Here is a 27,711-nt window from a genome sequence, read left to right on the forward strand (position 1 = left end):
CGGTTTGTATTTGTTTTGGGAGGGAAAGAGTGGCTGCTTACGCAAGTATAGAAGTCGATCACCGAAAGACCATCCAGGCTACACGGCCTGTGGAATGTATTTCACGCACCACCTCGCCGCTCGCGTTCCGACAAGTTAATCCCTTGATAGTTTTTGGAAGCTGGTGTTTGGAGCCAGGAATGGACTTGCGTCAGGGCCATTAATGTCTGAGGGGATGGGTGATTGAGATGATTTACTGTCGCCATATTCCCAGATGATGGATTCCCCTTTGAGGGAGGGCGGGGGGGGGGGGGCTGACTGGTGGTGAGTTAACCGGAAGGTCACCAAACCTCAGGTGAGTTTGGGCCTCCGTGGTGCGACGTACAGAGCAATCGGGCACGGTTAGACATGGCTAATGGGATAGTTTTTCTGGATTAAAGCAAATGACTGCGGACGCTGGGAATCTGAAACCAAAGAGAAAATGCTGGAAAATCTCAGCAGGTCCGGCAGCATCTGGAGGGAGAAGAGAGCGAACGTTTCCAGCCCAGATGATGTGTCATGTGTACAGAGGTACAGTGAAAAGTATTTTTCTGCGAGCAGCTCAACAGATCATTAAGTACATGAAAAGAAAATACCTAACAGGGCAACACAAGGTACACAATGTAACTACATAAACACCAGCATTGAATGAAGCATACAGGGGTGTAGTGTTAATCAGGTCAGTCCATAAGAGGGTGGTTTAGGAGTCTGGTGACAGTGGGGAAGAAGCTGTTTTTGAGTCTGTCCGTGCGTGTTCTCAGACTTCTGTATCTCCTGCCCGATGGAAGAAGTTGGAAGAGTGAGTAAGCCGGGTGGGAGGGGTCTTTGATTATGCTGCCCGCTTTCCCCAGGCAGCGGGAGGTGTAGATGGAGTCAATGGATGGGAGGCGGGTTCGTGTGATGGACTGGGCTGTGTTCACGACTCTCTGAAGTTTCTTGGGGACTGAGATCAGGAGAAATTTCTTTGCTCGGGGAAGGAGTCGGCCATTTTGGGGACTGAGATCAGGAGAAATTTCTTCACTTGGGGAAGGAGTCGGCCATTTGCCATACCCAGGCTGTGATGCAGCCCGATAAGATGCTTTCTATGGTGCATCTGTAAAAGTTGGTAAGGGTTAATGTGGACATGCCGAGTTTCCTGAGGAAGTATAGGCGCTGTTTTGCTTTCTTGATGGTAGCGTCGACGTGGGTGGACCAGGACAGATTTTTGGTGATGTGCACCCCTAGGAATTTGAAACTGCTAACCATCTCCACCTCGGCCCCGTTGATGCTGACAGGGGCGTGTACAGCACTTTGCTTCCTGAAGTCAATGACCAGCTCTTTAGTTTTGCTGGCATTGAGGGAGAGATTGTTGTCGCTGCACCACTCCACTAGGTTCTCAACTTCATTTGAAGCCTACTTGTGACACGAAGGATGTTCGCAGCATCTTATTTGGTTCGATGTGGGCGGCACGGCAGTGGTTAGCACGACACAGAGGACCCGGGGTCACTTGTCCGTGTGGAGTTTGTACGTTCTCTCCGTGTCTGCGTGGGTCTCACCCCCCTACACAACCCAAAAGGATTTGGGTTAGGTGGATTGGCCACGCTAAATTGCCCCTTTGTTGGAAACATTTGAAAGGAAGTTTGGGAACCATTCAAAGGAACAGTAGACCATTCGAGTTTACAGTGATCAGGGCAGACCGAACACATCAATACCTGCTCCAGGTCACACGCGCACACAAAGTCACAAGGCAGGTTAGGAAAAAAAAGTGTCTTTTTAATTAATATACAGAAGGAAAACATGAGATTGAAATAAAATAGCATCATCTGCCCAGCAACCAATTTACAACCCACTTCCTCCCCCCCGCCCCTCGATCCTCTCGGTGTGCCAGCGTCGCCCTCTCAGTACCAGTGTCGGCAACTCTCATTTTGTTATCGTGTTTCTGTAAGAGAAAGGCAAGACGCAGGCTTGAAAACAACACCTCACCAGGAGAAAGTCAACACAAACGACAAACCCCATCCGCCCCAATACAGGGTCTGAATACCGTACAAAGAACTTGACCATTGGGCCTCTCGAGCCTGCTCCACCAGTTAACACGATCATGGCTGATCTGGCGCTTTGACTCTATTTTTCTACCCGCTCTCTATTTCCCATAATCCACCCAAGGGACCAAAGACCTGTATCTCCCACAGCCTTAAATATATTCAACGATGGAGCACCCAGAACCCTCCGAGGTCGATTTCTCCTCATCTCAGTCCCCAAAATGGCCGGCTCCTTCCCCAAGTGAAGAAATTTCTCCTGATCTCGGTCCCCAAAATGGCCGACTCCTTCCCCGAGCGAAGACATTTCTCCTGATCTCAGTCCCCAAAATGGCCGACTCCTTCCCTGAGCGAAGAAATTTCTCCTGATCTCGGTCCCCAAAATGGCCGACTCCTTCCCCGAGCGAAGACATTTCTCCTGATCTCAGTCCCCAAAATGGCCGACTCCTTCCCTGAGCGAAGAAATTTCTCCTGATCTCAGACCCCAAAATGGCCGACTCCTTCCCCGAGCGAAGAAATTTCTCCTCATCTCAGTCCCCAAAATGGCCGACACCTTCCCCAAATGAAGAATCTCATCACAGTCCTAAAATGATCGCCCCCCCCCAACTTGGATTCCCGGACCAGCGGGGAGCAATCTCGCATCCACCCTATCAAAACCCCTTTAGGTCTCAATGAGATCGCCTCTCTTTCTTCTAAGCTACAGAGAATAAGAACTCGATTTTCTCAGCCTCTCCTCATTGGACAACCCCCGCCCGTCCAGTGAACCTTGGCTGTACGTACACGTTCATGCTCTTGCCACTGCCGCTCAGCACGATGTAGGGCGTTTTCTGCGCTTTCTGCTTCTCCTGGAGCAGAGCCACCGTTCCCAGGGGCGTATCGCTGGAGCTCATCTTCCTCAGCAGCTGGAGAAAAAGAGAAACCGTTTGACAAGAGTGTGGCCAAGATGGACAGGCGGGTGGGCCGACACTGCACTCCCGGGGATGTGGGGGGGGGGGGGGGGGGGGGGTTGAGTCAGCTGTGGGCCCGGGAGGGACCTGGACATCAGGCGAGGGGCTTTGGGATGAGCCGTGACTCGCACTGGGGAGTGGGGGCATGGAAAAGGCAGAAAATAATGTCCGACTCACGTGTTCCTCTTCCAGTTTCTTCATCCGTTTCTCAGTCTTCATCTTCCCAGATCCTTTCCCGTGGAATCGATGAGAAAGTTGCCTGAAAGCCTGTTTGCGGCAAAATGCCAACCGTTGGTTCAAAAAGTGCACAGTCCCGATCGCGCAGACGGTCCTCCCCGCCGATCGGGGGGCGGCCCCGCTTGATCGGCGCCCCCTCCGCAAACATTCACCCCCCCCCCCGACGCACAGCGGCAGCCGTGCGCACCGTCTACAGGACGCCCCCGCTGCCACTCGCTCCTTCGACAGCACCTTCCAAACCCGCCACCTCTACCGTCTAGAAGGACGAGGGCAGCAGCAGACGCACGGGGAGCGCCCCCGCCTGCAAGTTCCCCCCCCCCCCGAGCCGCTCGCCATCCCGACTCCGGAATATATCGGCCGTTCCTTCACTGTGGCCGGAGTCAAAATCCTGGGAACTCCCCTCCCTAACAGCGCAGCGGGTGTACCTACACCAGATTGCAGCGGGTTCAAGATGGCGGCTCACCCACCACCTTCTCGAGGGGCAATTGGGGAGGGGCATCCCTGTAAAGTTATTTAATTTTTTAAAAAGAGGTGTGGGTGCCACACAGCCTGCGACAGTGGCCCAGATCATCTGCTTTCAGTGCTGTTGGTGGAGGGATAGATATTGGGCCAGGGACAGTGGGAGAACCAGTTTTTTGTTTTTTTAAAGTAAATTTAGAGTACCCAATTATTTTTTCCAATTAAGGGGCAATTTAGCGAGGCCAATCCACCTACCCAGCACATCTTTTGGGTTGTGAGGAAACCCACGCAGACACGGGGGAGAATGTGCAAACTCCACACGGACAGTGACCCAGAGCCGGGATTCGAACCCGGGACCTCGGCGCCGTGAGGCAGCAGGGCTAACCCACTGCGCTGCCCAGTTTAACGGCCATCCGTCGAGGGAGCGCAGCACGGGGGGGGGGGGGGGAACCGGGCCTGGATTGCGGGGCGGGCGGGTTTGTTTTTACCTCTTTGGGAGTTAGCCTCCTTCCGGACTCGTCCACGTAATCGATCTTCACGTCTGGCCTGTAGGCCTCCTTCTCCTTAAACTCCTGGGTGAAGCCCCGATATTCCTCTCGCCGACTGTACTTGTCGTCTATCAGCCTGCATTGAGGTCACACGGTTAGAGTCGCGGGCTGGTTTGGCGAGACCCGCCCCCCGTCACAGGGCGCAGGATATCGTCGCTCTCAAATATTTAGTCGTAACAATTCGCTCGAGGCAGGCAGATCCATCCCTCAGCTGAACTCAGCCAAATAATACTGTGGTTACCAGAGCAGGTCAGAGGCTGGGAATCCCTCTGACACAATACAGCACAGGAACAGGCCCTTCGGCCCTCCAAGCCTGCGCCAACCATGGTACCTGCCTAAAATAAAACCGTCTGCACTTCCGGAGTCCGTATCCTTCCATTCCCACCCTATTCATACATTTGTCTAGATGTCCTTTAAATGCCACTATCGTACCGGCTCCCACCCCCTCCCCAGGCAGCGCGTTCCATATATTTACCACCTGTGTAAAAAAAACCTGCCTCGTACATCTGTTCTAAACTTTTCCCCGCACACTTTAAACCCTATGTCCCCTAGTACTCGACTCTCCTACACTAGGAAAGAGCATCTGACTGTCCACTCTCCATTCCACTTATAGATCATCATAGAACATACAGTGCAGAAGGAGGCCATTCGGCCCATCGAGTCTGCACCAACCCACTTAAGCCCTCACTTCCACCCTACCCCCATCTAACCTTTTTGGTCACCAAGGGCAATTTATCACGGCCAATCCACCTAACCTGCACATCTTTGGACTGTGGGAGGAAACCGGAGGAAACCCACGCAGACACGGGGAGAACGTGCAGACTCCGCACAGACAGTGACCCAAGCCAGGAATCGAACCTGGGACCCTGGCGCTGTAAAGCCACAGTGCTAGCCACTTGTGCTACCGTGCTGCCCATAATCTTGTCGACCTCGGTCGGGTCGCCTCTCAACCTCCGTCGTTCCAGTGAGAACAGACCGAGTTTATCTAACCTCTCCTCATAGCGAATGCCCTCCAGGCGTGGCAACATCCTTCTGCAAACCGCTTCTGCACCCTCTCCAAAGCCTCCACATCCTCCTGGTAATGTGGCGACCAGAATTGTGCACAATATTCCAAATCAGGCCCAACTAAGGTCCTGTACAGCTGCAACATGACAATTGCCAATTTTTATATTCAATGCCCCCGATCGATGAAGGCCAGCATGCCTTGACCACCTTATCCACATGCGTTGCCATTTTCAATGATCGGTCGACATGCACGGCCAGATCTCTCTGCCGGTCAGTACTCACAAGAGTTCTACCGCGTACTGTGTAGTTCCTACATGCGTTGGACCTTCCAAAGTGCCCAAAGCCTGCCCACCATCTAGGAGGCACAAGTTAGGAGCCTTGGAGCTACCGCCTGAGGACCCTGCCCCCCCCCCGCCCCGAGCTCAGAGCTCCGCCCCACCCCCACCCACGGAGTAGTCGCTTACATCTTGTCTTCAATGGCGTAAACCGTCGACGGGAGTGTCTTGACGGAGGAGCGGACCCGGGCCACCTTCTGCATCGTGGTGTCCAGGAGACCTGGAACGGGATAAGAGGAGTGAACGTCACAGACACCCGTCTCCGGTGGTGTTGGGGGGGGGGGGGTTTAGTCAAGTTCCTCATGAACCCACACCCCACGTTGATCAACACACATCCCCCCCTTCCCCACAACAAAAAAACATTCCGAATCCTAACCCCCCCCCCCCCCCCCCCCTCACCTACGCCAACCTCCCTCGCAACACCTGGCGGCGGTCAGCTATTCGACTAGGGAAACTGCGCAGGCAGGCCCTGCCCCCCCCCCCGGAATTCACACGTCTGCCAGCAAAGGGGGGGGGGTCACCGAGCATCGATTGGGAAGTGTGAAAATGGGCTGCCGCTGCGATCAGCAGACACAGCCGAGAGGGGGGGGGGGGGGGTGAGGCCAGACATTTCCTCCGCCCCCCCCCACAATTTCACAGCATCGAATGGCTCTCATCCCACCCCACCTCCGGTTCTCTTACAGATTCTCCTCAATCTGTGTGTGTGTGTGTGTGTGTGTGTGTGTGTCCACCCTCTGGTTACCCGCCCACCACCCGGGAAAGGTTTCCTCCTCGTCACCTCTATCCAAACCCCCTTCCCGATTTTGAACCCCGCCTCGATTAAATCCCCCCCCCCTTAACCTGCGTCGATGAACCAACCTTTGTTCCTGCAGAGGTGCAACGCGGCTGCTAGGCCACAATTGACGATGGGTTCTTCATCCAGAATGGTGGTGGACATGGCCAGGAACTGGGGGGGGGGGGGGGGGGGGAGAAAGAGACAGTGAGACACACGGGATATAAAAAGGGTGGTAATGTGAACGGGTCTTTCAGAACCTTCCCAAAACCATTTCGTACCCAACGTAATACCTTTTATCTTTTTATTTTGAAGTGGGCACCCAGGAAATGGGGCAGAGGAAGATCCCAATGCGATAAACAACCGGCTCTCCTGTTAATTTTACAAAGTGACACTGTTTCGTCCCCCCCCTCCCCCCCCCCCCCGCCCCCGCCCACACCCACCCACCCACCGGACCGGCGCTTGACGAGGAACAGACCCAGCTTCTCCACGTTAACTGGACCCTCTCAAACCCCCGGGAATAATCTGGTCGACCGGCTACGCACCCACTCCGAGGCTCTGACAAACGTCTGGGAGAGTGGTGCCCAGAGTCGGACACGACCTGCCAGCTGCCGCCTCAAAAGGGACAGGGCGATAGTGGCACGGCAAGCACCCCCCTCGCCCATAAGGAAATCATTTGGCCGCCTCGTACCTCCGGCTGCTTCTTCTCCTCGTCCAAATTCACCGTGCTCCAGCCCACAGTCTCGTCCCGGTCCATCTCCATCTCATCGTCCGATAATTCCTTGTTCTCCACCTCAAAATCCTGCCGGGGCGGAGGGTAATGATAGGAACGTCAGCATCGGTTCAAGACCATGATTACACACAACTCTCCCTCCCCCTTACACTGTTCCCAACAACCACTCCCAGGACAGGTACAGCACGGGGTTAGATACAGGGTAAAGCTCCCTCTACACTGTCCCCATCAAACACTCCCAGGACAGGTACAGCACGGGGTTAGATACAGAGTAAAGCTCCCTCTACACTGTCCCCATCAAACACTCCCAGGGCAGGTACAGCACGGGGTTAGATACAGAGTAAAGCTCCCTCTACACTGTCCCCATCAAACACTCCCAGGACAGGTACAGCACGGGGTTAGATACAGAGTAAAGCTCCCTCTACACTGTCCCCATCAAACACTCCCAGGACAGGTACAGCACGGGGTTAGATACAGAGTAAAGCTCCCTCTACACTGTCCCCATCAAACACTCCCAGGACAGGTACAGCACGGGGTTAGATACAGAGTAAAGCTCCCTCTACACTGTCCCCATCAAACACTCCCAGGACAGGTACAGCACGGCGTTAGATACAGAGTAAAGCTCCCTCTACACTGTCCCCATCAAATACTCCCAGGACAGGTACAGCACGGGGTTAGATACAGAGTAAAGCTCCCTCTACACTGTCCCCATCAAACACTCCCAGGACAGGTACAGCACGGGGTTAGATACAGAGTAAAGCTCCCTCTACACTGTCCCCATCAAACACTCCCAGGACAGGTACAGCACGGGGTTAGATACAGAGTAAAGCTCCCTCTACACTGTCCCCATCAAACACTCCCAGGACAGGTACAGCACGGGGTTAGATACAGAGTAAACCTCCCTCTGCACCTTGCCCGTCAATCTCTGCTCACTCTCACCAGCAGCTCCTCCTGCTCTTCCCGGTTCCCAGCCAGCCCGTAGGTTGGGATTTCTCCCAGCGTCCGGCAGAACTCCGACGTGGCGTTGAAGACAATCAGCCCCTTCCTCTCCAGCTCGTCCGCGTCCTCGTCCTTGCGTTCCGACTTCAGTTTCTTCGCAATGTCCACAACCTGGGCAGAGGGGGGGAGAAGGTGGGGCCCTTTTGTCTTTGCTGTTGGTTTGAAATAGGCCGCGCCCGTTCTGTGGGGGGGGGGGGGGGGGGGGGCAGCGTCCGCCGTGACTCCACACAGCGGATACGCGGATCTAATCGCAGCCGGAAACTCCCAGGTCCCCGGCGGACCACAGTCACTTGGAAGGTAAGAGTTTGGTTGGGGGCAGAGAATCTCGGTGCGCAGATACGTCAGCCACTAAAAGTTTCGACACAGGTTAGCAATCTCTGGGGGGGGGGGGAAAAACTAACCAAATACTCGGTGCTATTTGTACACGGCCAGAATTGAGAAGCGTTTGCGTTCGGCTAAACCTGTGTGGAACCTCTGCTCAGACCACACTTGGAGCACTGCTGTGGTCTCTGTATTATAAAAAGGGAGATCGAGGCACTGGCGAGGGGGCAGAGAGGATTCCGAGTCCCATCCCGGAGACGTGTGGGTATAAAGATCAGGAAAGGATCGGTGGCAGGGGCCTCGCCTCTCTCTCTCTCTTGATAAAAGGCGGCGGAGGGAGTGACTTAAACGGAGGTCTTCATAATTCGGAAAGGTTTGCGAGTGAGGGCGCCGAGGGAGAGAATGTCTCCTCTGGCGGGGAAGAGCAGAAACTGGGGGGGGGGGGCCGTCAAGGTGGGGTGGTCATGGAGTTCTTCAGGCCGCAGAAAATGGAATTTGCCACCCGTGGGCCGGCAGAGGGGCTCCGCGGGACGTGGAGGCCATTCACCGACTTGGAGAGGGTGAGGGTGATAAGGGGGGGGGGGGGGGGGGGGCGTCCATGGTTACAGTTTAGTGAAGACACTTGCTTGGTGAATATATGTGTTGGCTTCTCCGGGCAAATTTATAAATTGTTGGATATAAAATACGAATACTGAACAGAAAGATTTTTTAAAAGCGTGATAGTCAATCGTGAATTCAGAACCTTCTTTACCCAGAGAGTGGGGGAGAATGTGGGACTCGCTCCCACACAGGGAGTGGGGGAGACTATGGGACTCGCTCCCACGGGGAAGTGGGGGAGAATGTGGGACTCGCTCCCACAGGGAGTGGGGGAGAATGTGGGACTCGCTCCCACGGGAGTGGGGGGGAATGTGGGACTCCGCTCCCACAGGGAGTGGGGGAGAATGTGGGACTCCCTCCCACGGGGAGTGGGGGGAGAATGTGGGACTCCCTCCCACAGGGAGTGGGGGGAATGTGGGACTCCCTCCCACGGGGAGTGGGGGGGGAATGTGGGACTCCCTCCCACGGGGAGTGGGGGAGAATGTGGGACTCCCTCCCACGGGGAGTGGGGGAGAATGTGGGACTCCCTCCCACGGGGAGTGGGGGAGAATGTGGGACTCCCTCCCACGGGGAGTGGGGGGGAATGTGGGACTCCCTCCCACGGGGAGTGGGGGAGAATGTGGGACTCGCTCCCACGGGGAGTGGGGGAGAATGTGGGACTCGCTCCCACGGGGAGTGGGGGAGAATGTGGGACTCGCTCCCACGGGGAGTGGGGGAGAATGTGGGACTCGCTCCCACGGGGAGTGGGGGAGAATGTGGGACTCGCTCCCACGGGGAGTGGGGGAGAATGTGGGACTCGCTCCCACAGGGAGTGGGGAGAATGTGGGACTGGCTCCCACGGGGAGTGGGGGGAGAATGTGGGACTGGCTCCCACGGGGAGTGGGGGAGAATGTGGGACTAGCTCCCACGGGGAGTGGGGGAGAATGTGGGACTCGCTCCCACAGGGAGTGGGGGAGAATGTGGGACTTGCTCCCACAGGGAGTGGGGGAGAATGTGGGACTCGCTCCCACGGGGAGTGGGGGGGAGAATGTGGGACTCGCTCCCACGGGGAGTGGGGGGGAGAATGTGGGACTCGCTCCCACGGGGAGTGGGGGGGGGAATGTGGGACTCACTCCCACGGGGAGTGGGGGAGAATGTGGGACTCGCTCCCAAGGGGAGTGGGGGAGAATGTGGGACTCGCTCCCACAGGGAGTGGGGAGAATGTGGGACTCGCTCCCACGGGGAGTGGGGGGAGAATGTGGGACTCGCTCCCACGGGGAGTGGGGGGGGGAATGTGGGACTCGCTCCCACGGGGAGTGGGGAGAATGTGGGACTCGCTCCCACAGGGAGTGGGGGAGAATGTGGGACTCGCTCGCACAGGGAGTGGGGGAGAATGTGGGACTCGCTCCCACGGGAGTGGGGGAGAATGTGGGACTCGCTCCCACAGGGAGTGGGGGAGAATGTGGGACTCGCTCCCACAGGGAGTGGGGGAGAATGTGTCCGTTTGTTCACCGTGTATTCTCACGTAAACCAATTCCCGAGCTCCCTCAGTCACGTAAAGGGTGAAAGCTGTAACGGGTGAGCGATGGTGCCTGTTCAGGTTCAATCACGGGGTCTGCGCGGAGCCCTGACTGCAGCTTTCAGGAGGGGAGCAGTCGCCTGCCGAGATGCACGAGAACACCGGCAGAGGGGGGGGGGGACGGGGACGGGACCCCAGACCCCGACACGCCCCTCCCCTCACCGTGTCCCCAGCCAGTCTCCTTTGTGACGGCTGCGGCCTCACCTTGTCCGTAGGCTGCCTGTTCATCTGTCTCAGTCGCCGCTGTTTCTGTAGCTGTTTCTGAAGCTCCATCTCGGCCTCGTCCTCCTCAATGGCCACTGGAGAGTCGGGAGCGCGGGCTTCATCTGAGGGGGGGGATATATGCACAGAGTCAGGTTGGTCAAGCCAGGCCGCGGCCGCCCCCCCCCCCCCCCCCCCCCCCCCAACCCCGCCCCCTCCCCCGACATTTATTGACTGTGAATCGCTTTGGGGAGCCCCCCCCCCCCTTCCCTCACCTCCGGGAGAGACGGTTCGAGGGTACCGCCAGACAGCTATCCAGAGAGAGAGGGGGGGGGGTCGTCGCAGCCAACCTCGGTCGTGTCCCATCCGACCGCCAGTTTTCAATTTGCGACATGTCTGCCTCCCACTTCCCGGCCTCCGGGGGAGACTGCGACGTCCCAGGGGTGTGAACGGCTAAACTCAGCCTCCGATAGGAAGGGGAAACACGTGTCCCGTCAGGATCAGGATGAGTTGGGGACAGGGATTGCTCTGGAACTCTGACCCACTCACCAGATATTTCTGAAACGTGCACTGCCGTTGAAATAGCATCTTTAAATGAACAGCCGCCACTGACAGAGAGGGGAAAGGCCGCCCCCACCCACACACACACACAGAGACACACGCACACACAGACACACAGACAGACAGACAGACAGACAGACACACACAGACACACACACACACAGACACACACACACACAGACACACACACACAGACACACACACACAGACACACACACACACAGACACACACACACAGACACACACACACAGACACACACACACAGACACACACACACAGACACACACACACAGACACACACACACAGACACACACACACAGACACACACACACAGACACACACACACAGACACACACACACACACAGACAGACAGACACACACACAGACAGACAGACACACACACAGACAGACACACACACAGACAGACACACACACAGACACACACACACAGACAGACACACACACAGACAGACACACACACAGACAGACACACACAGACGACAATGGTGGAGCGATGGGAATCGGGAGAAGCTCAAGAGGCCGGAATTGCAGAGATCTCGGAGGGTTGTAGGGGGCTGGAGGAGGTTACAGAGATAGGAAAGGTTGTAGGGAGCTGGAGGAGGTTACAGAGATAGGGAGGGTTGTAGGGGCTGGAGGAGGTTACAGAGATGGGGAGGGTTGTAGAGGCTGGAGGAGGTTACAGAGATAGTGAGGGTTGTAGGGGCTGGAGGAGGTTACAGAGATAGGGAGGGTTGTAGGGAGCTGGAGGAGGTTACAGAGATAGGGAGGGTTGTAGGGGCTGGAGGAGGTTACAGAGATAGGGAGGGTTGTAGGGGCTGGAGGAGGTTACAGAGATAGGGAGGGTTGTAGGGGCTGGAGGAGGTTACAGAGATAGGGAGGGTTGTCGGGGCTGGAGGAAGTTACTGAGATAGGGAGGGTTGTCGAGGCTGGAGGAGGTTACAGTGATAGGGAAGGTTGTAGGGCCTGGAGGAGGTTAGAGATTGGGAGAGTTGTCGGGGCTGGAGGAGGTTACAGAGATAGGGAGGGTTGTAGTGGCTGGAGGAGGTTACAGAGATAGGGAGGGTTGTAGGGGCTGGAGGACGTTACAGAGATAGAGAGGGTTGTAGGGGCTGGAGGAGGTTACAGAGATAGGGAGGGGTGTAGGGGCTGGAGGAGGTTACAGAGATAGGGAGGGGTTGTAGGGGCTGGAGGAGGTTACAGAGGTAGGGAGGTGTGTAGGGGGCTGGAGGAGGTTACAGAGATAGGGAGGGGTTGTAGGAGGTTACAGAGATAGGGAGGGGTGTAGGGGGCTGGAGGAGGTTACAGAGATAGGGAGGGGTGTAGGGGGCTGGAGGTTACAGAGATAGGGAGGGGTGTAGGGGGCTGGAGGAGGTTACAGAGATAGGGAGGGGTGTAGGGGGCTGGAGGGTTACAGAGATAGGGAGGGTTGTAGGGACTGGAGGAGGTTACAGAGATAGGGAGGGGTGTAGGGGCTGGAGGAGGTTACAGAGATAGGACGGGTGTAGGGGCTGGAGGAGGATACAGAGATAGGGAGGGTTGTAGGGGCTGGAGGAGGTTACAGAGATAGGGAGGGTTGCAGGGGCTGGAGGAGGTTACAGAGATAGGGAGGGTTGTAGGGGCTGGAGGAGGTTACAGAGATAGGGAGGGTTGTCGGGGCTGGAGGAGGTTACAGAGATAGGGAGGGTGTAGGGGCTGGAGGAGGTTACAGAGATAGGGAGGGTTGTAGGGGCTGGAGGAGGTTACAGAGATAGGGAGGGTTGTAGGGGCTGGAGGAGGTTACAGAGATAGGGAGGGTTGTAGGGGCTGGAGGAGGTTACAGAGATAGGGAGGGGTTGTAGGGGCTGGAGGAGGTTACAGAGATAGGGAGGGTGTAGGGGCTGGAGGAGGTTACAGAGATAGGGAGGGTTATGGGGCTGGAGGAGGTTACAGAGATAGGGAGGGTTGTAGGGGCTGGAGGAGGTTACAGAGATAGGGAGGGTGTAGGGGCTGGAGGAGGTTACAGAGATAGGGAGGGTTGTAGGGGCTGGAGGAGGTTACAGAGATAGGGAGGGTTGTAGGGGCTGGAGGAGGTTACAGAGATAGGGAGGGTTGTAGGGGCTGGAGGAGGTTACAGAGATAGGAGGTGTAGGGACTGGAGGGGTTACAGAGATAGGGAGGTTGGAGGGGCTGGAAGGAGGTTACAGAGATAGGGAGGGTTGTAGGGGCTGGAGGAGGTTACAGATAGTGAGGGTTGTCGGGGCTGGAGGAGGTTACAGAGATAGGGAGGGTTGTAGGGGCTGGAGGAGGTTACAGAGATAGGGAGGGTTGTAGGGGCTGGAGGTGGTTACAGAGATAGGGAGGGTTGTCGGGACTGGAGGAGGTACAGAGATAGGGAGGGTTGTAGGGGCTGGAAGAGGTTACAGAGATAGGGAGGGTTGTCGGGGCTGGAGGAGGTTACAGAGATAGGGAGGGTTGTCGGGAGCTGGAGGAGGTTACAGAGATAGGGAGGGTTGTAGGGACTGGAGGAGGTTACAGAGATAGGGAGGGGTTGTAGGGGCTGGAGGAGGTTACAGAGATAGGGAGGGGTGTAGGGGCTGGAGGAGGTTACAGAGATAGGGAGGGGTTGTAGGGGCTGGAGGAGGTTGCAGAGATTGGGAGGGTGGCCGGGCCTGGAGCAGGTCTACGACAGGAAGCACGATGAGGGTGATAGGGGGAAACGGGAGTCGCTGTGAGCCGGGACACCGAGGGAAGTTCCAGATGAGTTCAAGCTTGCGGAGGGCACGTGGGAGGTTAGCGGGTGGAATATATGAGTGCGTTGGGAGGGTGGGAGAGACGACAGGGGCACTGCTGAGGTTGGGAGGAGTGACGGGTGGGTCAGTGTTGCTCTTTCGGGAAGGGGGATCGGTCATCCTTACCCAATCTGGCCAAGTTCGCAAGTGGCATCACCAACCCAACCGCGGCGCCCACCTGGACATACCATCACTAATGTCCATGCTTTCCACACGCACGTCATCGGAGGTGGATTGTACCTCTGGAGCAGCAGCCTCTCCTTGTTCTGCATCGCCCTCCGCCCCGGCCCCGCTATTGGATTTCCAGCCTCGACCTCGATCCCTGCGGAAAGTGGGGCCATCAGAATGAATATCCCCTGCCTCTCGAATGGGGGGGTGGGGGCGCCCATCCCTCATTGCCCCACGGGGAGGAGGTGGGTGAGCCGCCACCGTGAACCCGCGGCAGTCCCGGGCGGCGTAGGTGCAGCCGCCGTGCTGTTAGGGAGGATTTTTGTTTATTTAAATCATCTTAAAATTTAGCGTGGCCAATCCACCTACCCCACACGGACAGTGACCCAGAGCCGGGATCGAACCCGGGACCTCGGCGCCGTGAGGCAGCAGGGCTAACCCACTGCGCCACCCTGCTGCCCGCCCCCAGCGCTCCAGGATTTTGACGGTGAAGGAACGGCCGATATATTTCCCAGTCGGGATGGGCGAGCGGCTCGGAGGGGGGGGGAGAGACTTGCAGGCGGGGGTGTTCCCCGTGCGTCTGCTGCTGCCCTCGTCCTTCTAGACGGTAGAGGGGGCGGGTTTGGGAGGCGTCGAAAGGATTTGGTTGAAGGGGCTGGTTTAGCTCACTCGGCTAAATCGCCGGCTTTGAAAGCAGACCAAGGCAGGCCAGCAGCACGGTTCGATTCCCGTACCGGCCTCCCCCGAACAGGCGCCGGAATGTGGCGACTAGGGGCTTTTCGCAGTAACGTCATTTGAAGCCTGCTCGTGACAGACAGTAAGCGATTATTATTTTCAGCTCATTCTTTCCATTTGAAAACCAGTCTCGGTGACGGCGACCGTGACAACGATCATCGATTGTCGTTAAAGAAAAACATCTGGTTGACTAATGTCCCCACCCCACGCGCAGCAACGGAGTCGACGCTTAACTGCCACCCCCCCTGAAATGGGCCGAACGAGACACTCGGTTCAAGGGGGCAATTAGGGATTTAGAACAGTACAGCACAGAACAGGCCCTTCGGCCCTCGATGTTGTGCCGAGCCATGATCACCCTACTCAAACCCACGTATCCACCCTATACCCGTACCCCAACAACTCCCCCATCTTAACCTTACTTCTTAGGACACTACGGGCAATTTAGCATGGCCAATCCACCTAACCCGCACATCTTTGGACTGTGGGAGGAAACCGGAGCACCCGGAGGAAACCCACCCACACACGGGGAGGACGTGCAGACTCCGCACAGACAGTGACCCAGCCGGGAACCGAACCTGGGACCCTGGAGCTGTGAAGCATTGATGCTAACCACCATGCTACCGTGCTGCCCCCTAATGGCAACAAATGTTGCCCCCCCCCCCCCCGCGCCATGAAAGGGCAGTCAGGGCGCGACCCACCTGGACCCGTAGTCTTTAACGGTGCTTTCGTGCCCCTGGGTGAGGAGGTCGTCCGCTTTTAGCGCCATCTCCTTCTTCCGAATCTTCTTCACCCGCCTCTTTGTTTTCTTAAACGTGACCTGAGAGAAAGATTGAGGTTAGAGTCGTGGCCGGGCCCAGAGCAACACGGGGGGGGGGCGTTGCTGCGTCAGGACAAGCAGACCTCCCCCCTCCCCCAGCCCGCGTGCCTCACCATCTCCTCCTCGGTGTAGAACTCGGACGCCAGCTTCATCTGCGGCATTTCCAGCGTCTGCGCCTCGTTGCGCAGGTTCTCCCGGATCTGCTGCAGTTCCCTCTCCCACGAGCCGTCGGCTATCCCCCCGGCCTCCAGCCGGAACGACTTCTTCTTCTCCCCATCGATCTCCTCGTCGTACTTGGACAGGATCGTCTTGGCTTTGCACTGGGAAAAGAAAGCGGGACGAGAGAAAGGTCAGAGGCCAATCGACCCATTGTCCCGTGCTCTCCCAATTAGTCCCCGATTCTCCCTCTCTCTCTAACCCAGGGATCACTGGACAGGGATCAGGAGCAGGAACCCTGGCTGATTTCCCCTCTCTCTCTCTAACCCAGGGATCACTGCACAGTGATCAGGAGCAGGAACCCTGGCTGATTTCCCCCTCTCTCTCTAACCCAGGGATCACTGGACAGTGATCAGGAGCAGGAACCCTGGCTGATTTCCCCCCTCTCTCTCTAACCCAGGGATCACTGAACAGTGATCAGGAGCAGGAACCCTGGCTGATTTCCCCTCTCTCTCTCTAGCCCAGGGATCAGTGGACAGGGATCAGGAGCAGGAACCCTGGTTGATTTCCCCTCTCTCTCTAACCCAGGGATCACTGGACAGTGATCAGGAGCAGGAACCCCGGCTGATTTCCCCTCTCTCTCTAACCCAGGGATCACTGGACAGTGATCAGGAGCAGGAACCCCGGCTGACATCCCCTCTCTCTCTAACCCAGGGATCACTGGACAGTGATCAGGAGCAGGAACCCCGGCTGATATCCCCTCTCTCTCTAACCCAGGGATCACTGGACAGTGATCAGGAGCAGGAACCCCGGCTGATTTCCCCTCTCTCTCTAACCCAGGGATCACTGGGCAGTGATCAGGAGCAGGAACCCTGGCCGATTTCCCCTCTCTCGCTAACCCAGGGATCACTGGACAGTGATCAGGAGGAGGAACCCTGGCTGATATCCCCGCTCTCTCTCTCTAACCCAGGGATCACTGGACAGTGATCAGGAGCAGGAACCCTGGCTGATTTCCCCCCTCTCTCTCTCTAACCCAGGGATCACTGGACAGTGATCAGGAGCAGGAACCCTGGCTGATTTCCCCCCTCTCTCTCTAACCCACGGATCACTGGACAGTGATCAGGAGCAGGAACCCTGGCTGATTTCCCCTCTCTCTCTCTAACCCAGGGATCACTGGACAGTGATCAGGAGCAGGAACCCTGGCGGATTTCCCCTCTCTCTAACCCAGGGATCGCTGGACAGTGATCAGGAGCAGGAACCCTGGCTGATGTCCCCTCTCTCTCTCTCTAACCCAGGGATCACTGGACAGTGATCAGGAGCAGGAACCCTAGCTGGTTCCCCCTCTCTCTCTAACCCACGGATCACTGGACAGTGATCAGGAGCAGGAACCCTGGCTGATTTCCCCTCTCTCTCTCTAACCCAGGGATCACTGGACAGTGATCAGGAGCAGGAACCCTGGCTGATTTCCCCCCTCTCTCTCTAACCCAGGAATCACTGGACAGTGATCAGGAGCAGGAACCCTGGCTGATTTCCCCTCTCTCTCCAACCCAGGGATCAGTGGACAGTGATCAGGAGCAGGAACCCTGGCTGATTTCCCCTCTCTCCCTAACCCAGGGATCACTGGACAGTGATCAGGAGCAGGAACCCTGGCTGATTTCCCCTCTCTCTCTAACCCAGGGATCACTGGACAGTGATCAGGAGCAGGAACCCTGGCTGATTTCCCCTCTCTCTCTAACCCAGGGATCACTGGACAGTGATCAGGAGCAGGAACCCTGGCTGATTTCCCCTCTCTCTCTAACCCAGGGATCACTGGACAGTGACTGGGAGCAGGAACCCTGGCTGATTTCCGCTCTCTCTCTAACCCAGGGATCACTGGACAGTGATCAGGAGCAGGAACCCTGGCTGATTTCCCCTCTCTCTCTCTAACCCAGGGATCACTGGACAGTGATCAGGAGCAGAAACCCTGGCTGATTTCCCCTCTCTTTCTAACGGGAATCTGGATCGGCTAACCGCAGAGAGAGACGCACGAGGGCCTCTGTCTGCCTGAACAAGGACAACCTCATCAAGACCCCTCCCTGTTACAATGCCCTGCAACCCACCACTGCCATGTCGTCGATACTTTCCTCCTCCTCGTAGGGCTTGTAGTCTGGCTTCTTCTTTTTCAGCTCCACATTCTTGTTGGCCCGCTCCTTGTCCAAGATGTTGACGTTGACGAGGATGTCATCCTCCTCGTCCAGGACCCCTGAGAGACAGAGGAAGAGACAGAGGAAGAGACAGAGGAAGAGACAGAGGAAGAGACAGAGGAAGAGACAGAGGAAGAGACAGAGGAAGAGACAGAGGAAGAGACAGAGGAAGAGACAGAGGAAGAGACAGAGGAAGAGACAGAGGAAGAGACAGAGGAAGAGACAGAGGAAGAGACAGAGGAAGAGACAGAGGAAGAGACAGAGGAAGAGACAGAGGAAGAGACAGAGGAAGAGACAGAGGAAGAGACAGAGGAAGAGACAGAGGAAGAGACAGAGGAAGAGACAGAGGAAGAGACAGAGGAAGAGACAGAGGAAGAGACAGAGGAAGAGACAGGAAGAGACAGAGGTAGAGACAGAGGTAGAGACAGAGGTAGAGACAGAGGTAGAGACAGAGGTAGAGACAGAGGTAGAGACAGAGGTAGAGACAGAGGTAGAGACAGAGGTAGAGACAGAGGTAGAGACAGAGGTAGAGACAGAGACAGAGACAGAGACAGAGACAGAGACGAGAGAGGGAAGAGACAGAGACGAGAGAGGGAAGAGACAGAAACGAGAGAGGAAAGAGACAGAGAAGAGACAGAGAAGAGAGGAGAAAGAGAGAGCGAGAGAGAAGAGAGCGAGAGAGAAGAGAGCGAGAGAGAAGAGAGCGAGAGAGAAGAGAGCGAGAGAGAAGAGAGCGAGAGAGAAGAGAGAGCGAGAGAGAAGAGAGAGCGAGAGAGGAAAGAGAGAGAAAAGAGAAGAGAGAAAGAGAGAGGAGAGAGAAATCACAGGGTTATGGGGCACGGCGCCATCTTCCGCCCTGTCTTCCCCCAGCGAGAGCTCTTACCCTCAGCTCCACCCTGCCCCGAAACCCTCTCAGAAACAACCACCTCTCCCCAAACATTCTCCACCATCCCACCAACCCCTCTTTTGCCATGCCCGCTGTCGAGCCGCTGTCCCGATAACCATCCATTCAAATCGTCCCTCCGCCCCGATTCTTCGGCCCGCCATCATAAATAATAGTCACGTGCGCCCTATTCTCCCAGAGTCGCACCTCATACGCTCAGAGAGGAGCGCAGCCTATCCACAGGGAGGCCATTCAGCCCCTCCATCAATGCGATCCTAGGCCGACTTGTACCGTGACCCTATTTACTCGCCCTCAATGCCCCCTCCCCGCATCTCTGGGTTTTTGAATCTCTTCATTTTCATGCCACGGTGGTGGTTTCCGAAGATTTCCTTCCTGTCGTTACCGAGTTTTGACATTTCCTTTAGCCCCAGCCCCTCCTTACCTTTGTCCTTCAGGGTCAGCACCACCGCCTCTCCCTCCTTGAAAGCCTCGATATCGTGTTGGACGGTCAGTCCCTTCAGGTCCCGGGACGTGTAGGCAGTCTTTGAAAGAGAACGAGGGGGGGGGGGGGGGGGGGGGGGGGGGAGGAGAGAAGAGAAGGAAGCGGTTACCATCACGGTTCTCTCAGACTCACACTCCGCTCTCCCGCTGGTCGCTGAGTGTATCGCGGGCGCGCGGATGTCCAAGAACTCTTCGCCTCCTCCTCCGCCTCTTTTGTATACCAAGATCAAGGCCCCACGTGGGGCTGGGCTCCCTGCCGCAGGTATGGTCACAGAAACCCACTCCCCCCTGAATTTCAACTATTCGAAGTACAAGAATTCCATTAAATCCCCCCCCCCCCCCCCCCGAGGCACAGGGTGGAGGAGCTGACCTCCGACCCAGCCTGCGAGCGATCGACGGGATGAAGGCTAAAACACCTGCCTTGGCTCTCCCGTCCGCGACCCCTGACACCCAGGGGACTCGGCTCCAAGTCCACGTGCAAGATCGCCGACCGGGTGAAGAATGGCCTCGAAAACATCTCCCAACTGCGGGCAGGGCCCGAACATGTACACGATCGGCTGGCTCCTCCCGCACCGCTCACGAATATCCTCCGCCCCCTCAACCAGCCGGCTCCTCCTCGGCTTCGTCAGGGGGCGCTCCGTGTATCGCCTGCATTCTGCGCCAACCCCAGCCTCGCATTCGCCCGCCGCAGCACCTCAAAACCACACAGCCCCCCCCCTCTCTTCCAGCGGCATCCCCCAGCTCCTCTTAGCCTTCACCCCCTCTCCACCGCCACCTTGTCCTCCTCCTAAACCCTCCCCTAAAATCGCTGATGACCCCCCCCCCCCCCCGGCCAACAACGAGGATGGCAATGCCACCGGAAATGTGTGTCCCAGTTTAGAAAGAGTGAGCCAGGCCGAACGACGTCAAGGTGGTCACTTCAAACGATACAGCAACGCCCGACAACAAACTCACCTGTCTCTGGGTTTGCAACTCCTCCTCGATCAGGTTGCTGATACCAAACTCTTCGTCCATCTCCTCGAGGAGTTTCGCCTGCAATCAATTCACAGAAGGTCATTGGCCGAGCGCAAAAGGGAATTGGGATGGCTCTCGGCATCCTGGGTGCGACCGAGGCTACGCACCCCACGCACCAAAAGGCCCAAATCTCCTCGCTCGCCGGCCGAGGTGCGAGTGGGGGGTCACTGCTGCCCTCGGATGGGCGGCGCCCGAGTGGCGTGATCAAGTTGCCCCTCCCGTACTTACCCGCTTCTCGGCCATCTCCTTCTCTCTCTGCAGCTTCCTGCTCTTCTCCACCCAGGCCATGGCGTCATCGAGCCAGGCATCGTCGTCCCCCAGAGATTTCACTTTCCTGCCAGGAGAACAGGGGGGCAAGTCAAGGTCTGCAAACCCGCCAGTGTTTCGGGAAACAATTGTCCGAGAGATGTGCGCGCGAGAGGCGGGGCCCAGCACTTATTCCCCATCCCTAATTGCCCCTTGAGAAGGTGGCAGGGTGAGCCGCCATCTTGAACCCGCCGCAGTCCCCGTGTGGTGTAGGTACACCCGCCGTGCTGTTAGGGAGGGGAGTTCCCAGGATTTTGACCCCAGCCACAGTGAAGGAACGGCCGATATATTTCCGAGTCGGGATGGCGAGCGGCTCGGAGGGAGGGGGAGCTTGCAGGCGGGGGCGTTCCCCGTGCATCTGCTGCTGCCCTCGTCCTTCTAGACGGTAGAGGTGGCGGGTTTGGAAGGTGCTGTCGAAGGAGCGAGTGGCTGCGGGGCGTCTTGTAGACGGTGCGCACGGCTGCCGCTGTGCGTCGGGGGGGTGGAGGGAGTGAATGTTTGTGGTCAGCGTGTCGATCGAGCGGGGCTGCTTTGTCCTGGATGGCGTCGAGCTCGAGTGTTGGCTACGTGCACATCCCACCAACGAATAAACCCATCGCAGCCCCCGGCGTTACGAGGACAATTACCGCGGAACCGACTTGAATTCGCCCAGAGCGTGGTGCAAAATAACACCCACAGCGAGGGTCCGATTCCCATTCCGGCGGAGGTAGACCTGCCTCCCTGCCCTGCTCCAGGAGCACTGGGCCATGGCAAAACCCCTGTGGGCAAAAACACTGGCGAGGGACACTGCTCGGGACCACCTTCCCAGCAGACAATGAGACGAGAACCTGCCTTTGGGTTCAGCAGACATAGCAGTGGCATCGAACTCCCTATCACAAGAGGTTAATGCCTGCAAACATGCCCGTGGTACAGACATTCCGTCATCCCACCTTCCCCCACCTATTCTTTAGTGAGATGGGGGTGTCGCTGAACCGGGCCCAGAGTTTGTTGCCCGTTCCTAATTGCCCCCTTGAACCGACCGTCTCGCTCGGCCCATTTCAGAAGGGGGGGGGGCGGTTAAGAGTCGGCCGTGGGCGGCACGGCGGCGCAGCGGTTAGCACTGCTGCGTCACGGCACTGAGGGCTGTGAAAATCGCTTGGTCGCCACATTCCGGCGCCTGTTCGGGTACACGGAGGGAGAATTCAGAATGTCCAATTCACCCGACAAGCACGTCTTTCGGGGACTTGTGGGAGGAAACCGGAGCACCCGGAGGGAACCCACGCAGACACGGGGGGGGGGGGGGGGGGGGGGGAGAACGTGCAGACGGTGACCCGAGCCGAGAATCGCACCCGGGATCCTGGAGCTGCGATGTAACAGTGCTAACCACTGCGCCGCCCATATAATTCCAGATCTTATTAACTGAATTTAAATTGCCCTGGTGATTCGGACCAGTGTCTCTCTTTCTCTCTCTCTCTCTCTCCCCTCCCTCTCCCCCCCCCCCCCACTCCGAGCATTAGCTCAGTGACATGACCACAATCTCTCCACCCAACCCTATTCGGACTTTACCGAGACCCGGGACCCGGAGGGATATCGAAGTCTCTCCCTCGTCAGGCCAGACCTACCCGAGTTTCTGGTTGAGGAGACGCTTCTCCTTAAGGGCAGCGAGCTTCACCCGAATGTCCTCCTGCTGTTTGGCGGCGATAGGGTTAATCGCCGGCACCAGAACCGGATCCTCCTTTGTCCCGATCTCGGCTGCGTGAAAAGGAAGACGGGATGGGGAGAGAGAGAGAGAGAGAGTGGGAGAAAAATCAGCTTGCGTTCCTACAGCACCCTTCGCCGGCCCCTGGGTGCAAACACGAGACGGGGCACAAGCGACGTATCGCCACCACCCCCCCCCCCCCCCCCCCCCCCCCCCCCCCCCCCCCCCCCCCTCTAACACAGGAAATCCGGCCAGCCCATCTGCGCACAGCAAGATCCCACCAATAGCAGAGGGATGAGGGCGGGTGACGCGGGGCAAACATCGGAGGAGGAACTCCCCCCGGCTCTGCCCCCACTGGGAGGCCATGGGACCTCTTGCCGTTTAGCACTGGGCTGAATCGCTGGCTTTTAAAGCAGACCAACAGCACGGGGTCGATTCCCGTACCAGCCTCCCCGAACAGGCGCCGGAATGTGGCGACTAGGGGCTTTTCACAGGAACTTCATTTGAAGCCTACTCGTGACAATAAGCCATTTTCATTTCATTTAGGAGGCTGGGGTTTAACACCTCCCCCCCCCCAATATCCCGGCAGATTCCCCCTTTCCGAGTATTTCTGCAAACCCCCCCCCCCCTTTTATTTTTTAAAAATAAATTTAGTGTACCCAATTCATTATTTCCCAATTAAGGGGCAATTTAGCGTGGCCTATCCACCTAACCCTGCACATCTTTGGGTTGTGGGGGCGAAACCCACGCAGACACGGGGAGAATGTGCAAACTCCACACGGACAGTGACCCAGGGCCAGGATTCGAACCCGGGTCCTCGGCGCCGTGAGGCAGCAGTGCTAACCCACTGCACCACCGTGCCACCCCATCCCCCCATTTTGGAAGTTCCTGTTGAAGTTGCTTCCACCGCCCTTTCGGGCAGAACCTTCCAGATCACAACAACGCGCTGTGTCAAAAAACATTCTCATCTCCCACCCCCCCCCCCCCCCCAACCCTCTGGGTCTTTTACCGATTCTCCTCCATCTCCCCCCCCCCCCCCCCCCCACCCACCCCCCCCCCCCCCCCCCCCGCCGGTTACCCACCCTCCCACCAACTGGGGAACACTTCCTCCTCGTCGCCTGTATCCAAACGCCTCCTGATTTTGAACACCTCGATTCAGTCTCCCCCCCCCCTCCTTACCCGCTCCGAGGAGAACGACCCCAGCCTCACTGTAGTCTCGTCCATCCCTCGAGGCCACTCTGGTTCGTCTCCTCCTAGCCCGCTCTGTTCAATCTGACCGATGCTCGGATTCTCACGCCCCCCCCCCCCCCCCCCCGCCCCCCAGCGAGGGGACCACCGTGCCGACATTCCGCTCACCTTTTTTCGATTCCTGCACCTCCAGCGGCTTCAACCCCAGCTTGGCCCGCAGTTTGCTGATGAGGATATCAAGAGAACAATTAGAAAAGACCTCTGCGTTTCAGAAACGTCGCAGCATCTCACTACCTCGGGACGTGCCCAGAGTCAAGCAAGCCCACGGGAAACAATCTGCAGCCATCAAACGGCTACATAACCGCACTGTGGGGGGGAGGGGGGGGGGGGGGGGGGGAATGCTGGGCCCAGTCTGGGAGTGAGACACGCACTCTCTCTCACACACGCGCACAGTCTCTCTCTCACACACGCGCACAGTCTCTCTCTCACACACGCGCACAGTCTCTCTCTCACACACGCGCACAGTCTCTCTCTCACACACGCGCACAGTCTCTCTCTCACACACGCGCACAGTCTCTCTCTCACACACGCGCACAGTCTCTCTCTCACACACGCGCACAGTCTCTCTCTCACACACGCGCACAGTCTCTCTCTCACACACGCGCACAGTCTCTCTCTCACACACGCGCACAGTCTCTCTCTCACACACGCGCACAGTCTCTCTCTCACACACGCGCACAGTCTCTCTCTCACACACGCGCACAGTCTCTCTCTCACACACGCGCACAGTCTCTCTCTCACACACGCGCACAGTCTCTCTCTCACACACGCGCACAGTCTCTCTCTCACACACGCGCACAGTCTCTCTCTCACACACGCGCACAGTCTCTCTCTCACACACGCGCACAGTCTCTCTCTCACACACGCGCACAGTCTCTCTCTCACACACGCGCACAGTCTCTCTCACACACACACAGTCTCTCTCACACACACAGTCTCTCTCACACACACAGTCTCTCTCACACACACAGTCTCTCTCACACACACAGTCTCTCTCACACACACAGTCTCTCTCACACACACAGTCTCTCTCACACACACAGTCTCTCTCACACACACAGTCTCTCTCACACACACAGTCTCTCTCACACACACAGTCTCTCTCACACACACAGTCTCTCTCACACACACAGTCTCTCTCACACACACAGTCTCTCTCACACACACAGTCTCTCTCACACACACAGTCTCTCTCACACACAGTCTCTCTCACACACACAGTCTCTCTCACACACACAGTCTCTCTCACACACACAGTCTCTCTCACACACACAGTCTCTCTCACACACACAGTCTCTCTCACACACACAGTCTCTCTCACACACACAGTCTCTCTCACACACACAGTCTCTCTCACACACACAGTCTCTCTCACACACACAGTCTCTCTCACACACACAGTCTCTCTCACACACACAGTCTCTCTCACACACACAGTCTCTCTCACACACACAGTCTCTCTCACACACACAGTCTCTCTCACACACACAGTCTCTCTCACACACACAGTCTCTCTCACACACACAGTCTCTCTCACACACACAGTCTCTCTCACACACACAGTCTCTCTCACACACACACACAAGTGTACACAGTTGAGGGTGACATGAAGTTGGGATGGGAGGTTCACGTGGCTGATGGACCCATTTCTGTGCTGGACATTTGGGCAGGGCCGGGGGGGGGGGGGGGGGGGGGAAAGAGAGGTCCTCGTTCATTCATGGCGACGTTCATTCACTCACTTTGTCTCTTCGATGCTCAGAGAGGCACTGGCAGCACCCGATTTCCCTCCAGCAGCTGAAGGTGGAGAGAATGGGAGGTGAGAAGAAAGTTCATCAACGGGCGACAGAAAACACAGTAACCCACCCCCGCCCCCCTCCATCTATTCCATAGGTAAACACAGAGCCCCCTCAGACAATCAGCCAGGACCCCACATATCGCACAACAAAGCCCACACAATCATCACAACTCTGATTCTTTTAATACATTTATCGGTTGCGGGCCCAGTATTTATTGCCCATCCCTAATTGCCCCTCGAGAAGGTGGTGGGTGAGCCGCCATCTTGAACCTGCTGCAGCCCCATGTGGTGTCGGTACACCCACAGTGCTGTTAGGGAGTTCCCAGGGTTTTGACCCCGGCCACAGTGAAGGAACGGCCGATATATTTATGAGTCGGGATGGCGAGCGGCTCGGGGGGGGGGGGGGCCTTGCAGGCGGGGGAGTTCCCCGTGCGTCTGCTGCTGCCCTCGTCCTTCTAGACGGTAGAGGTGGCGGGTTTGGAAGGTGCTGTCAATGGAGCCTTGGCGAGTGTCTGCGGGGCGTCTTGTAGACGGTGCGCACGGCTGCCGCTGTGCATCGGGGGGGGGTGGAGGGAGCGAATGTTTGTGGTTAGCGTGTCGATCGAGCGGGGCTGCTTTGTCCTGGATGGTGTCGAGCTTCTCAAGTTGTTGGGAGCCGCGCTCATCCAGGCGAGTGGAGAGTATTCCCCCACACTCCTGACTTGTGTCCTTGTAGATGGTGGACAGGCTTTGGGGGGAGTCAGGAGGTGAGTTACTCTCCGCAGGATTCCCAGCCTCTGACCTGCTCTGGTAGCCACAGTATTAATGTGGCTGGGTCCAGTTCAGTTTCTGATCAATGGTAACCCCCGGGATGTTGATTGGGGGGGATTCAGCGATGGTAACGCCATTGAATGTCAAGGGGCGATGGTTAGACCCTCTCTTGTGGAAGATGGTCATTGCCTGGCATTGTGTTTAGAATGTGACTTGCCGTTTGTCAGCCCCAAAACTGGATACATCACACAGCCACCCCCACCCCCTCCCTATCACCATGCCCCTGTTGTAACCCCCCCCCCCCCCCCCAGCGAGGTCTGCCCTGCCTCGGACCTGCATCCTCACTCTTCTCCCTCTTGATGCGGCGCTCTGGCGGAGCGTCTCCCGGTGCCGTCCGCCGCTCCCTCTCTCGGTGCCGCCGCCCCTCCCGCTCGCGGCTGGCCGCCCGCTGCTTCCGCTCCTTGTGTTTGTGCTTCTTGTGGCGGCCGGAGTCGTCAGCGCCGCGGTCCCGTTCTCGGTGCTTCTTGGAGGAGCCCATGGTGCCCGGGCCGGGGGCACGGGAGCAGAACTACCTCCCCCTGCCCTCGGGAGCGAGCGTGGACCCTCCTCCCCTCGGGAGCGAGCGTGGACCCTCCTCCCCTCGGGAGCGAGCACGGACCCTCACCCCTCGGGAGCGAGCACAGACCCTCCCCTCAGGAGCGAGCACAGACCCTCCCCCTCCCCTCGGGAGCGAGCACAGACCCTCCTCGGGAGTGAGCAGACCCCCCTCCCCCTCCTCGGGAGCGAGCACAGACCCTCCCCCTCCCCTCGGGAGCGAGCACTGACCCTCCCCCTCCCCTCGGGAGCGAGCGTGGACCCTCCTCCCCTCGGGAGCGAGCACAGACCCTCCCCCTCCCCTCGGGAGCGAGCACAGACACTCCTCGGGAGCGAGCAGACCCCCCTCCCCCTCCTCGGGAGCGAGCACAGACCCTCCTCCCCTCGGGAGCGAGCGCGCACCCTCCTCCCCTCGGGAGCGAGCACAGACCCTCCTCGGGAGCGAGCGCTGGACTCACGGACGCGCTCTGAATCGCAGGAGCGCGCGCCGGCCCCCCGCGAACGCGCCGAACGACGGCGTGGGCCCCCCGCGACCCGCCGAGCACGAGCACCCCCCCTGTTCCCTCCGCCGGCGGGAGTGACGGACGCGCGCGTTGGGCGCGCTCCCGCTCTGCCCCGGGGACGCGCTCTCGGCCTCTCCGCTTCAGAGAGAAAAACAATCGTCGCCTCCAATCAAGATGGCCGTCGCCCACTTCCCGTTAACCCTTCACCCGCGCGCTGACGCAATATCCGCTCCGGCCGCTTGCCCGCCCGCCCCCCCGACGTATGCCGTCACGTCCGCTCAA

General features: G+C 57.8%; 1 protein-coding gene across 1 annotated transcript; it reads right to left on the minus strand.

Moving 5' to 3' along the window:
- Positions 1-1,749: 1,749 nt before the first annotated feature.
- sart1 (spliceosome associated factor 1, recruiter of U4/U6.U5 tri-snRNP) lies at positions 1,750-26,981 on the minus strand. Its single transcript, XM_038787469.1, has 20 exons — positions 26,666-26,981; positions 25,527-25,581; positions 23,896-23,951; positions 22,463-22,592; positions 20,784-20,889; positions 20,496-20,573; positions 19,483-19,582; positions 18,074-18,216; positions 15,932-16,138; positions 15,700-15,818; positions 14,287-14,420; positions 10,749-10,870; positions 8,009-8,179; positions 7,028-7,138; positions 6,423-6,510; positions 5,694-5,784; positions 4,165-4,300; positions 3,158-3,247; positions 2,814-2,935; positions 1,750-1,936 (listed from the first exon to the last, which is right to left on the minus strand). The coding sequence occupies exons 1-20, from the start codon at positions 26,868-26,870 to the stop codon at positions 1,918-1,920; spliced, it is 2,283 nt and encodes a 760-aa protein (XP_038643397.1). The 5' UTR covers positions 26,871-26,981; the 3' UTR covers positions 1,750-1,917.
- Positions 26,982-27,711: the final 730 nt, after the last annotated feature.

This window comes from Scyliorhinus canicula, chromosome 31, assembly GCF_902713615.1.
Source record: "Scyliorhinus canicula chromosome 31, sScyCan1.1, whole genome shotgun sequence".
Lineage (NCBI taxonomy): Eukaryota > Metazoa > Chordata > Chondrichthyes > Carcharhiniformes > Scyliorhinidae > Scyliorhinus > Scyliorhinus canicula.

Coding starts and splice junctions, on each gene's coding strand:
- sart1 (XM_038787469.1), bottom strand. CDS start 26,870: ATGGGCTCCTCCAAGAAGCACCGAGAACGGGACCGCGGCGCTGACGAC. Junction 23,952..25,526: donor CTGAGCATCGAAGAGACAAA/GTGAGTGAATGA, acceptor TATCCTCATCAG/CAAACTGCGGGCCAAGCTGG. Junction 22,593..23,895: donor GGTGCAGGAATCGAAAAAAG/GTGAGCGGAATG, acceptor CTTTTCACGCAG/CCGAGATCGGGACAAAGGAG.